Source organism: Arachis stenosperma, chromosome 6 (assembly GCF_014773155.1).
Source record: "Arachis stenosperma cultivar V10309 chromosome 6, arast.V10309.gnm1.PFL2, whole genome shotgun sequence".
NCBI lineage: Eukaryota > Viridiplantae > Streptophyta > Magnoliopsida > Fabales > Fabaceae > Arachis > Arachis stenosperma.
This window is the reverse complement of record NC_080382.1, coordinates 53,038,909-53,051,464: the sequence shown is the minus strand read 5'-3', so window position 1 is coordinate 53,051,464 and position 12,556 is coordinate 53,038,909. Positions and strand designations below refer to the sequence as shown.

The 12,556-nt window shown below is 38.3% G+C and overlaps 1 protein-coding gene and 1 non-coding gene across 9 annotated transcripts; both read right to left on the bottom strand.

The window, feature by feature from the left end:
* Nucleotides 1–4,060, bottom strand: LOC130932612 (biotin carboxylase 2, chloroplastic-like). 8 transcript variants are annotated; one of them, XR_009067498.1, is made up of 9 exons: nucleotides 3,829–4,060; nucleotides 3,064–3,435; nucleotides 2,632–2,726; nucleotides 2,155–2,516; nucleotides 1,632–1,960; nucleotides 1,133–1,178; nucleotides 954–1,058; nucleotides 475–579; nucleotides 1–382 (listed from the first exon to the last, which is right to left on the bottom strand). XR_009067498.1 is itself a non-coding variant. In XM_057861970.1 (8 exons), the coding sequence occupies exons 4-8, from the start codon at nucleotides 2,176–2,178 to the stop codon at nucleotides 569–571; spliced, it is 504 nt and encodes a 167-aa protein (XP_057717953.1). In that variant the 5' UTR covers nucleotides 2,179–2,516; nucleotides 2,632–2,726; nucleotides 3,064–3,435; nucleotides 3,829–4,060; the 3' UTR covers nucleotides 460–568. The 8 variants fall into 8 exon arrangements, 1 of the variants encoding a protein (XP_057717953.1); XR_009067500.1 differs by having other exon boundaries at nucleotides 479–579; XR_009067494.1 differs by having other exon boundaries at nucleotides 954–1,047.
* A 7,089-nt stretch (nucleotides 4,061–11,149) lies between these two features.
* Nucleotides 11,150–11,256, bottom strand: LOC130938655 (small nucleolar RNA R71). Its single transcript, XR_009069813.1, has one exon. It is a non-coding gene; the product is annotated as a small nucleolar RNA R71 (small nucleolar RNA).
* Nucleotides 11,257–12,556: the final 1,300 nt, after the last annotated feature.

Sequence of the window (12,556 nt, the reverse complement as noted above, 5' to 3'; positions counted from 1 at the left end):
CAAAGAAATTCAATATGTTTTGACAACTTGTGTAATTAAGTCATCTAAGGATTATTTCCTAATGAAAACTCATTGTAACAAACATATAAGAATGACAAGAAGAATATACAAATCCATGGTCATTGCAAAATACATATATGAATACATATATGAATCAAAGAGAATGATGACGCTGAGAGCGGCATCTATTGAGCAACCTTAATAATGCATCAGCCTTCCTTCTAGCTCTCAATGAACCATGAGCAGCCAAGCTTTGAAGCGATGGCACGCTCCTTGGATTCGCCAGCAACCACCACGCAACCACCTTGGTCTCTTCCTTTGAAAATGCTTATCACGCCTCAGGTAGTCTCTTCCTTTGAAAATCCAGAACTAAATGACTTCACTAAAGCCAACAAAGCATTATGAAAAAGCAAGCATTAAAAAAATTTTACAGTACCTTTTATCACTTAAAGAAAAAAAAAACATACACAGTACCTACTCCTTGCCGAGAAACATCCCAGAACTGGTTCTAACTTCACTTTCTATACTTTTCCCAGATTCATTATCCGCCACTACAGATTTCTCAAGCTTATCCTTGGCCTAAAACCATCAACAAATCAAATAAATAAATAAAAATTCAGTTAAGAAACATCATAATAAATTAATTATCAGACATAAACTTCAGGTTGGACATAATTATCAGACAAAGTCTTCCCTAAAGCAAGGAAATCCAGTGTTCAAATTACTATCACTTTAGGTATAGCTTGATTTAAGTCACAATCCATTTCCACTGCAACTAACAAAATTTCAGTTTTTAAAGGACATTTTAAAGCAATAAAATAGTCCAAAAAAAAAAAATATCTTAACAGAAACTACATTCGCTACAATACACTTAAGTAGCAGTGATAGGCACTGCTCGAGCAAAGCAGAAGCACAAGCTACGCTAAGAACCTTAGGCATTCAAGAGAGCTCACCTTCCTTATTACATTCAGGGTCTTTGGGCATCATCAATTCATTATTAGGGTCATCTGGTAAGTCTTGCAGCCTATCCTCAAACCAACTTTGTATCTGAAATCTCCCTGAAAATAAAGGATTAATAAAGAAAGAAACGATATCAGAAACAAAAATTCATCAGCTAAGAAAATGTGTGAACCTCAGTCCATCTAACTACAGGTTTCCCGGCACCGCCAGCAGAGCAGCTGCACAAAACACACCAAATTTTGAAACACAAAAATATACAAGCTTGAAGCTTGGTTCTTTAACATAAGATAAAACTAAACAATAACTGAAGCAAGTGAAAGTCACTTGAAGCCTAAATAATTAATAAAATAGATTGCAATTTGGTTAAGCATAAATACAGCTTCTTAACATTAGATGACAAAAAATCTAGAACTGTTCCATGCTAAAATAATGAATAAATAGATTGCAACGAGCAGAAAATTCAACAAAATTCCAAATCATTAATATTGAGGGGAGCAGCAGACAGTACATTTGGGATCAATAAGTACCTGCTCAGGAAAGAAAAAATAACTTAACAAATCAAATTAAACAAACATATATAGACAAGAGGCATACTTAATAATCACAAAAGGGAAGACATTGGATTTATGATTGCATATGAAAATGTGAGTATGTGATTATGTGAAACTTACGATTGGCTACTTGGCGCTTCGCCAATGCAGACGGATTCATCAGCCAATTTGACATGAAGTGCATCCTTGTCTATGGTGGAGTACAAAGCCATACAGGGTATTCCCAATTCATGAGCAGTGCGAATAGCACGAACCAGGATTTTGCCTCTGTTAGCTACCAGGATCTTGTCACCCTGGCAGGTAGCATGGAGTGCCCCAGAATGTGTTTTATGTTTGTGATTGAGTTGACAAGTTCTGGACATTGTTTGGCTGGGAAAATTCACCTTAGTTGCACCTAAGAAACTGCATTGTGAATTCTTGATTCCTCTACTTGTTCCCGCATACAAGCCCTTTCATTTTCGTTTTCAAGATCAGATTCAGATTTAGAAGGACACAAAACATGAAATTAAATCTAAGTAATCAAACAATGACACATTTAGTTCAAGTAATTGGAATTTAGAATCATGGAGCAGTGGGTGCTTACTGGTATATGGTAAAGAACAGAAAAAAAAAAAAGGATGTGAAGATAGGAGCAACCACTTACCATACCACTTGGCGAGTTCATCATTGGCAGGAGTGACAGCAGCAACAGCTTTCTTTGAAGGAGGAGGTGGTGCTGCCTTCTTACCAAAGAGAGCCACAGTCTTGAAGGTGGCAGGGCTAGAAGCTGATGGTGCTGACCTTGCTGTACCACTCAACTTGATGGGGTTTCCAAGCATCTCTAACACCCTAATTGAAGCCATGTTCTAACCTCAATATCCTCTGGACCTCTTTTGGCAGATCTGTGATCTGAGTCTCATCAAGATCAAGCTTCTCAAGTTTCTCCAAATTTCCAATTTCAGGTGGTAATTTCATGAAGCATTCACAACCTATCATAACAGTTCTGCTGTTACCTCCAAGAGAATCCTGCAAAACCATTCAATTATAGTCAACCATGAAAAAAATAAGAGTATAAGTACTAAAAAAAAAACATCCAGTGAAGAGTATAAGTACTCAAAACTCGAAAGAATTCCTATCTTACCACTGAGAAAGATAAGAGAGGGAAAAATAAACCTTGCCCTTCAGTATCACGACATTGAAGTTGCTGCCGGTCCTCCTCACAAGGAAGCGGTAAAGCTGATCATGTTACACCAAATCAAAACCGTCCAAATCCATAATTTGATAAAGAACAAATAAATCTCTAAAACAGATCAAAATTTGCACAATTAAAATCAGAACCAAATAAGGATAACAAATCAACAATAATCAGAACATGTTTCAATTAAAATCAGAATAAATAAAAAACAAACAAGGAGAACAAAGCTACAATAATCGGAACATATTTTAATTAAATTCAGAACAAATCAGACCCAAACTTGGAGAACAAATCAACATTATATGTAATTAAAATCAAAACATATCAGAACCAAACAAAGAGAATAAATCAACAATAATCAGAAGTTCAGAATTAGACCTTCAAGGTTTTGGGCTCTGCCTCAGAATTTATTATGCTAGATAGCAATTCAAGACTGTTTCGTGCAACTACAAGAAGCTCTTTCTTCTCTTCAGCTGACATGTGTTGGGGACCGGAAGAAAAAGCCAAGTCATCCATAGAAACTAGTCCAGCTTCGGGAACAAGGTAGCTTGAAGGAGGGTCTAATCCCTGTTGATGAAGATAAGACCCTAAATTGTGAGGAACACCGGGCGAACTTCCTCCTCCTACATCAACTGGTTCAGCCCTTTCTTGCAAATTCTGCCATCAGACACTAACTTCGCCATCCCAGTTCTCGCATAGCCAGAACATTTGCCACACACTTCGCAATACTGAGATGCTCATTGCTCCAACCTGAAACATGACTATAAGTTCACCAAACGAGGATTGACTTCCAATTAATTCTCAAGGTATGTTTGGTTCGGGTTGAAATTTTAATGGATGAGCTCTGCATATAAATACACAGCAAACTGTTCCATGAAAATTTCTACACTATCAATAAGAATTTAGAGCTGATGAATTAAGTCACTATCACTTTCATTCAATTTTTTCTTTCCCATCCTAGAAAATTCAAAAAACCATAAATATAAATATCAGTTTATCAATAAATAATTTCCTTTTACAAATCACCAGAATACAAAATCAAAACCAAATCCAAATTCAAACATCCAAGCATAGTTATCACGCAACCATTCTACACATAAACAAGTAGACAAAAAAGATCCAAAGAAGAAAGTAGGAATTTACCATATCTTCAACTTCTTGGAATCAGCTTTCTCCAGTGCAGCTTCAGAACCCTTTCTCTTACAATTGAGAGACTTCAAAGCCTCCTTCACAGACTCTGCAACCTCGGCGACACAGCGCTCAGACTCGTCCCTATACTTGGCAACATACTTGTGAGCTTCTCCATCGCCAGCAACCTTCTTACTTTTCTTCATCTGCTTCTTTAGAAACTCCTCCGCAACCTTCTCCAGCCGCCGCTCCCCCTCCGCCGCCTTCCACTCCTCGAGCCTCTCTCCGCGTTCACGTGCCTCAGCCTTCTCCCACTCATGTCCCTGCAAGCGTCAAAATTGTTCGTCTTCTTTTTCCCGGCCTTCATCGCCGTACCTCGAAGCAGCGATCCGAACCCTCCCATGCCGCCCTTCAGCCGCAGAAGGAGTCGCACTGTCGGGAAGATGTTGCTGCCCTCCGGCGAGCAGATGGCCGAGGAGGAGACGGTAAGAGGCTAATGGCGTAAACGACGAGGAGACGATAAGAGGCTAATGACGCTGACACTGTTGGATGCTAGGGTAGAGATGACGAGGAGACGAGGCGGAGGGGAGGCTAACGGCGCAGCGAGGGCGGTGCTGGTGACGGCGGGGATCTGAGCTCTTTCAGGGTTGCCATTGATGAGAGTGACGGTAAGAGTTGAGAGTGAGAGAGTGCCGATCGAAGCATTTGGATGGCTAAGTTTGAGGGTTATTGGGTCGGGGGTGGGTAATTAGGGTTTTTCTTTTTTAAAAAAAAAAATTTTGGCCACGCTTTTAAAGCATGTCAAAAGAGTGTCAGGATATGGCCACGCTTTATAAACGTTACCGTAATGAAATTCTCTCACCACGTTTTCAAAACGTTTCTGTTTCTCTTTATGGCAACGCTTTTAAAGTGTGGCCATATCTCTAATCAATTGCCACTCGTACAAAAGTGTGGCCATTGACCCTTTTCGCCACGCTTTTGAAGTGTGGCGAGAAAAAACGTGGCCAAATCTCTATTCAATCGCCACTCTCACAAAAGCGTGGCCATTGACCACTAAAAGCGTGGCAAAAAAAGTGTGGCCATAGACCTTTTTTCTTGTAGTGTATCCAAAGCATCTAACTCCTTTCCTTGATGATCTTTCAGAAGAGTAGAGGTATTGGTTGTTGGCCACCATCTCAATCAATTTGTGTGCTTCCTCAATAGTTCTTCATATGCAAAGATCCTCTAGTCGAGTTATCCAGTGAAACCCGTGAGGGGGGAGTGATCCCATCATAAAATATCTAAAGATGGACACAGTTAGAGAACATGTCTTGAGGACACTTTTTGAGCATCTATTTGTACCTCTCCCAACCTTCATAGAGGGACTCTCCTTCATGCTATCTAAAGGTCTGAACGTCAGTTCTGAGCTTAGTCAACCTCTGAGGTAGAAAGAACTTGTTTAGGAACTTGGTGACCAAGTTCTCCCATGTGGCTATGCTCTCCTTGCGCTGATTATCTAGCTACTACTTAGGCTAGTCTCTCACAGCAAAAGGAAAGAACAATAGTTGGTAAACATTAGCTGGGACGCCATTTGTCTTGACCATGTCACAAATTTAGAGGAAAATAGATATAAACAGATTCGGATTTTCCTACAAGGTCCCACTGAACTGACAATTTTGCTAAACCAATGTAACAAGCTATGGTTTTAATTCAAAATTGTTGGCATTGACAGTAGGTTTCACAATGCTACTTCCACAACTCCCTAGATTCGGATAGTGTAAGATCCGAGAGTTCTCTTAAGTGGAGGGACGTTGACAGTGTTGTTATATGCTGATGAGCGGATATTTTATACATTTTTTGGCATCATTTTCATATAGTTTTTGTTATTTTTTGTTTAAGTTTTATTTTATTTTCATAGGTTTTAGTGCAAAATGCACATTATTGGATTCTACTTTGAGTTTTTGCGTTTTATGATGATTTCAGGTAATTTCTGGCTGAAATTGAGGAGCTTTGGAAAAGTATAAGTCAGAGACAAAGAAAGGACTGTAGATGCTGTCAGATTCTTACCTCTGTGCACTCGAAGGTATTACTTGAGGTCCAAATGGTGCGCTCTTAAAGACATTGAAAAGCTAACATCCAGGGCTTTCTAGCAATATATAATAGTCTATACTTTGCTTTGGATATGAAGGTCCAAAACTGGTGTTCAACGCTAGTACTTCACCCTCTTCCTAGCGTTGGACGCCCAAAAGGGAGCAGCTGGTGTCCAACGCCCAAAAAGGAGTCCAACGCTGGCTTTCAACTTCCAAGAAGGGTACTAGCTCGTGGCTTCACTCAAGCTTAGCCCAAACACTCACCAAGTGGGCCCGAAAAGTGGATTTTCGCACTACAAGACTAGTTTATCTTATTTTTGTAATTCTTAGTTGCTAGACTAGTATATATATACAAGGATCACGCCCTTGTTCAACAGACCGAGACTTTTACCTTATCTTCTTCCCCCACTTTTACTTTTGAACATTATTGTACAGTATGAGTCACTAAACATTTTTGTAGCATATCAATCCTCGTTTCTTTGACTTGTTTAGTGCCTTCGTGTGTAACCTGGAGTTTCTCCCAGATTTCTTTGGCTGTCTTGCATTTAGACACCTTTTGGTACTCTTCAAAACTGATAGCACAGTGAAGAAGGTTGATGGCTTTAGCATTCAGCTCCATTTTCTTCTTATCGTTATCATTCCATTCAGCTTCTTCTTTTGGAGTCACCACTCCATCAGCACTTATTTTTGTTGGAATCTTGGGACCGCTTACAACAATCTTCCATATATTGTAATCAATGGATTGAATGAAGATCCTCATCCTCTGTTTCCAGTAGGCATAGTTCTTCCCGTTGAAGAAGGGAGGCCTGTTGTTTGACTGGCCTTCAGTTAGAGTATAGGCAACCGTGGTTGTTCCCAAGTTGTTTGCCATTGGACCTTTGCTCCAAGCGGTGAAGCTTGATTCTTGAGACGTTAGCTCCTGATACCAATTGAATGTTGTAGAAGCCTAAAGAAGGGGGGTTGAATCTATGACCTTCTTTTACTTTAATAAAATAACCCTTTAAAATAAACTTTCAGTCTGGATCTGTTTGAACTCAGCAGCAGAAAATTTATGAGACAATTTTATTTTGTCTCATGAATATCAGAAAACAGAACAGAGTAGAGAAGAGAGAAGCTAACACCATCATGTATCCTAGTTTGGTTGCCTTGTGCAATACAACCTACATCTAGTCTCCACCACAACAGTGGTAGAATTTTCACTATAGTTAAAATATTATATACACCAATTCCACAGGATTGACACAATCCTTTCACACTCAAGTTCTAACCTAACTTAACTTGGTTACGCTAATACTAATTCTTCACTCTTAGTGCTAACCTAACTAAGAAAGGGATACCTCACTGGTACAAGATACAAGACACAGAATCAACCTAAAGAAATCTGAAATCACTCTAGGCTTTTCACTCATATGTATCTCTCTACTTCTTTACACTCTTAGGCTCTTTCAATGACTCTCTCATTTAGCCTTTTACCTCAATAAATTACAGAAGGATAAGCATTGAAAAAAATTACAATATGCAAAACATGAAGAAGATTGATGCTTCAACAGCCTCTTTGCTATGTGATGTACCAGATTTTATTGTCTCTGATTTAGTTCCTAATTCTGGTGGAATGCCCCTTTGACTAGGAAGCAATGTCCAAGTTGATGAACTTCTTCAGAGAACTCTTCTCAGAACATAAACCTCGAAAACACTGGTTATCTCTCCTTGGCTTCTGAATGATAAAAAATCTTCTTTTGTATCTCCTAGCACTTTTTTGAGTTGCTCCCTCCTAGGTCAACCGTTGAGCTGTGTGCTTCACCAACTCACTTTTTCACTTTCTTCCATTTTTTCTCAAATTAGAAACTTTGGTTCTGACCTTCTTTTTTGACCGAAAGCCTTAGGACAGCAAGAAAAAATATTTTCAATGGTAAATCCAGATCTGAACCATTGAAATGCTATTTGGTCCCCAAGACACAAATTTGACCATAGATTTGTAGCAGAGCTTAACATAGATTACTTTCTTTACTTATCCCAATTTGGAGATACTGAGAGTTGGGGTAGAGGAGCAGAACGCAATATGCATGCAAGAGGAAATAAGTTACCTTTGACCTATGCTTTAGCCTAAGATGGATTGATTTAGACCTCAACCCTTTTGCTTAACCCTTCTCTTTCTTTTCTTCTTTGATGAAAAGACTTAGGAACCAAGCTTTCTTTTACTTCTCTGAACTCTGACCGAGGAGGAAAAAGTGAACGTTGCTTTAGTGGAAGTAAAATGGAGGGATCATCCTTGAGTGATGTCAAATCGGGCTTGGGTTGGCTTAGATTTAATTAGCCCGTTTGATTTCTTTGATTTGTTTTCTTTGGGCTTTTTTCGGATTGTCAGCCCACCAGCAGGTTCAATTTATTCCATAGTGGGCTGCAGCTATATATTATTTTTTAGCTTGCATCACTCAACCAAAATAATCAAAACTAATTGGGTAATTAGCCTAATAATCTAATGTTTGTCATAATCAATTATGATGGTTAATTTCTTAACTCAACAACAACTCCAGTCAAACTCAAGACTGCCATGTATAGGTTGAAAACAGTAAGTCATGGAGCATGGGAATATATGAGTAAGTTTGATCTTAAGGTGTGGTGTAGAACATTTTTTAGTCATTATCCTAAGAACGCTGATGTGACAAATAACATGTGTGAGTCTTGGAACGTGGTTATAATGCAGGCTAAAAAAACCAATTCTAACACTATGTGAACAGTTAAGGATCCATATTATGACAAAAATAACCTATTCAGGATTACAGTTATAAACCCCACTATAAAAAGAGACATGAGCTTAATCGAACTCTCATTCTCATGCAAATTCACATCATAAGCTAATATTAGTTTTGGTTGCTTGAGGACAAGCAACAGTTTAAGTTTGGTGTTGTGATGCGTGAGCATCTTATCTATCTTTTCCTAGTGAATTTGCATCTAATTTGTTGAGTTTAATTTAGAATTAATTATATTTTAGCCACTATGGATGCTATTTTGAGTTTTGTGCAATTTTATTTATTTTAGGTAGCATTCGGAGAGATTTGATAAAGTTTCTGCAGAGAAAAAAGAAGAAACCAAAGAGATGACCAGCGAAGACCGACGCGGACGCATGGCTCACGCGACCGCGCAGAATGAAGGAAAGCGCAACGACGCGATCGCGTGCCTGACGCGAACGCGTGGACTGAAATATGCACAAATGACGCGAACGCGTGGACGACGCGGACGCGTCACATGCGCGATCTGCAATATTACAGAAAACGCTGGGGGCAATTTTGGGCCACGTTTTGACCCAGTTCCAGCCCAGAAAACACATATTAGAAGCTGCAGAATAGACAAATCAAGTGGTCCCCACCCATCAACTGAAGATCTGTTAATTAATTTAAATTTAAAATTCAAATCTTATCTTTTCGGAAAAGATATTATTTTTATTTTTAGAGAATTAGATTTTAAATTTATTAGGATTAATTATAAATAGGAACTCTGTACATTTAGACACACAGAGAGAATTTTTACGACAATCCTTATTTTCTACTTTGAACCATGAGCAACTAATCCTCCATTGTTAAGGTTGGGAGCTCTGTCTATTTGTAATGGATTAATTCGTTTGTTCTTTCTAATTTATTCCATGCTTTGATTTATATTTCAATAATTGTTTTCGCTCTTTATTTTATGAACATGGGTGGAACGGAAGTACGACCCATGTTCTAATTGAGTTCTTGTAAAACTTGGAAAAGCTCTTTACTTGAACAACAACTTGGAAACATATAATCCTAAATTTTAATTATTTGGATTTAATGAGATACGTGACATATAATCCCCTTATTTTTGGGTAATTAGAATTTTTGTGGCATATAAATTGAAAATTGATTTTTACCCCCTAATTGGAATTAACTGACCAAGGAATTGGTAGTTAATGAATTTTAGAGGAGACTAGGAAGGTCTAAGGAATTAGGGCCTAGTCACATATAGTTTGCCATGAAATTATATCTTGCATGATTAAATTAGTTAGTAATAAAAATTAATCCGGAAAAATAGATAACTCTGAAACCTTAACTATTTTCTACATATTTTATTCCCAACGCATTGCTGTTTTTGCTTTCTGAAAGTCTAACATTACTGTTTAATGCTTTTGAACTTCCAACATCCTTTTCTGCTTGCCTAACTAAGCCAATCAATCAATCATTGTTGCTTGATCCATTAATTCTCGTGGGATCGACCCTTACTCACGTAAGGTATTACTTGATACGACCCGGTACACTTGCCGGTTAGTAAGTGTGGGTTATAAAATTCCGCATCAAGTTTTTGGCGCTGTTGCCGGGGATTGACTGTGATTAACAACTATTAGTTGTTTGATTGTTTAGATTAGGCATTTTAATTTTAATTTTATTTAAATATTATTTTATTTTTAAAAAAAAAAATTTACGTCCTTTTTAATTTCTTTTTTTTCGTTTCCTTTACTTCCCCCTCCCCTGTTCGTTCTTTTTTTTATTTAGTTAAAAAAAATAATAAAAATAAAAAATAAAAAATAAAAAAAATTTATAAATAAATAGGACCAATATTTCTTTTAATTTCTGAAATTAAGTTTGGTGTTACCTATTTATTATTCTTCTATTTATTTTATTCAATATTTTTATCTCTTTACATAGGTTACCTCACTGGAAATTCTCTACACTCTGACGTAGAGATTCCCATTCTTTCTTGTGTTCTGTTTGTTTATGCGCAGGAACAGAGATAAAGAACATCTCTTAGGCTTTGATCCTGAACCTGAAAGGACTTTCAGGCGGCGTTTACAACAAGCAAGACTTTGCAAGGCTGCAGAATCCACTATGGCAAATAATAATGCTAATGCCAATGTGGTAAATCCGAATGGGGATGATCAACAGAGGAGAGTGCTTGGCTCTTATTCTGCCCCTACTGCGGATCTTTATGGAAAAAGTATTGTGGTGCCTCCTATAAATGCAAACAACTTTGAGTTGAAGCCACAATTGGTCACCTTGATGCAACAAAATTGCCAGTATCACGGACTTCCTCATGAAGATCCAAATCAGTTTATATCTGATTTTCTGCAGATATGTGATACTGTGAAGACAAATGGAGTGAATCCAGAGGTGTACAGACTCATGCTTTTTCTGTTTGCCCTGAGGGATAAAGCAAAGCTATGGCTAGATTTCCAACCAAAGGAGAGTTTGGATACTTGGGACAAGGTTGTTACTGAGTTTCTCACAAAATTTTTCCCACCTAAGAAGCTGACTAAGCTTAGGTTGGAGGTTCAGACCTTCAGACAGAAGGATGGTGAAACTCTGTATGAAGCTTGGGAGAGATACAAGCTACTGACTAGGCAATGCCCTCCAGATATGTTCTCCAAATGGACCCAACTGGATATCTTTTATGAAGGCCTGGGTGAGATGTCCAAGATGAGCCTAGACACTTCTGCAGGCGGTTCATTGCACAAGAAGAAGACACCAGAGGAGACTATTGAGCTGATTGAATTGGTTGCAAGCAACCAATATTTATACTCATCTAACAGGAATCCTGTGAACTCTGAGACCCCTCAGAAGAAAGGCGTGTTGGAAGTAGAAGCTGTTAATGCTCTTCTTGCTCAGAACAAGCTGATGTCTCAGCAAATAAATCTACTTACTCAACAAATGGGTGGCATGCAAGTCTCAGCTATCAACACCCAAAATCCAACACAGGAAGTCTCTTATGACATGGTAGGTAATTTTATGCAAAATGATAATTATGATTATGCTCAACCTTCTTCTGAACAGGTGAATTACATGGGGAGTGGTCCTAAAAATCCCAACAATGATCCATATTCTAAGACATACAATCAAGGGTGGAGGAATCACCCAAATTTTGGGTGGAGAGATTGATGAGCGGATATTTTGTACGCTTTTTGGGGGTAATTTCATGTAGATTTTAGCATGTTTCAGTTAGTTTTTAGTAAAATAATATTAGTTTTTAGGTAAAAATCATATTTCTAGACTTTACTATGAGTTTGTGTGTTTTTCTGTGATTTCAGGTATTTTCTGGCTGAAATTGAGGGAGCTGAGCAAAAATCTGACTTAGGCTGAAAAAAGGACTGCTGATGCTGTTGGATCCTGACCTCCCTGCACTCGAAATGGATTTTCTGGAGCTACAGGAGTCCAATTGACGCGCTCTCAACGGCGTTGGAAAGTAGACATCCAGGGCTTTCCAGCAATATATAATAGTCCATACTTTGCGCAAGGATAGACGACGTAACTTGGCGTTAAACGCCAAGTTCATGCTGCTGTCTGGAGTTAAACGCCAGAAAAACGTCATGATCCGGAGTTGAACGCCCAAAACACGTCATAACCTGGAGTTTGACGCCAAGAAAGGCCTTTACACGTGGAAAGTTTTAGTCTCAGCCCCAGCACACACCAAGTGGGCCCCAGAAGTGGATTTCTGCACCAATTATCTTAGTTTATTCATTTTCTGTAAACCTAGGTTACTAGTTTACTATTTAAACAACTTTTACAGACTTATCTTGTACCTCATGACATTTTACAAATCTGAATTACATACTTTTGACGGCATGAGTCTCTAAACTCCATTGTTGGGGGTGAGGAGCTCTGCAGCGTCTCGATGATTTAATACAATTCCTTTGTTTTCCATTCAAACACGCTTGTTCTTATCTA

Bases quoted from the DNA above. Each gene is read 5' to 3' on its own strand.
- LOC130932612 (XM_057861970.1), bottom strand. From the start codon at position 2,178: ATGATGAACTCGCCAAGTGGTATG. The intron at 1,179-1,631 runs GTAAGTTTCACA...TGTTTTGTGCAG, and splicing joins GAAGCGCCAAGTAGCCAATC to CTGCTCTGCTGGCGGTGCCG. The intron at 1,048-1,132 runs GTTCACACATTT...GGGAGATTTCAG, and splicing joins CTGTAGTTAGATGGACTGAG to ATACAAAGTTGGTTTGAGGA.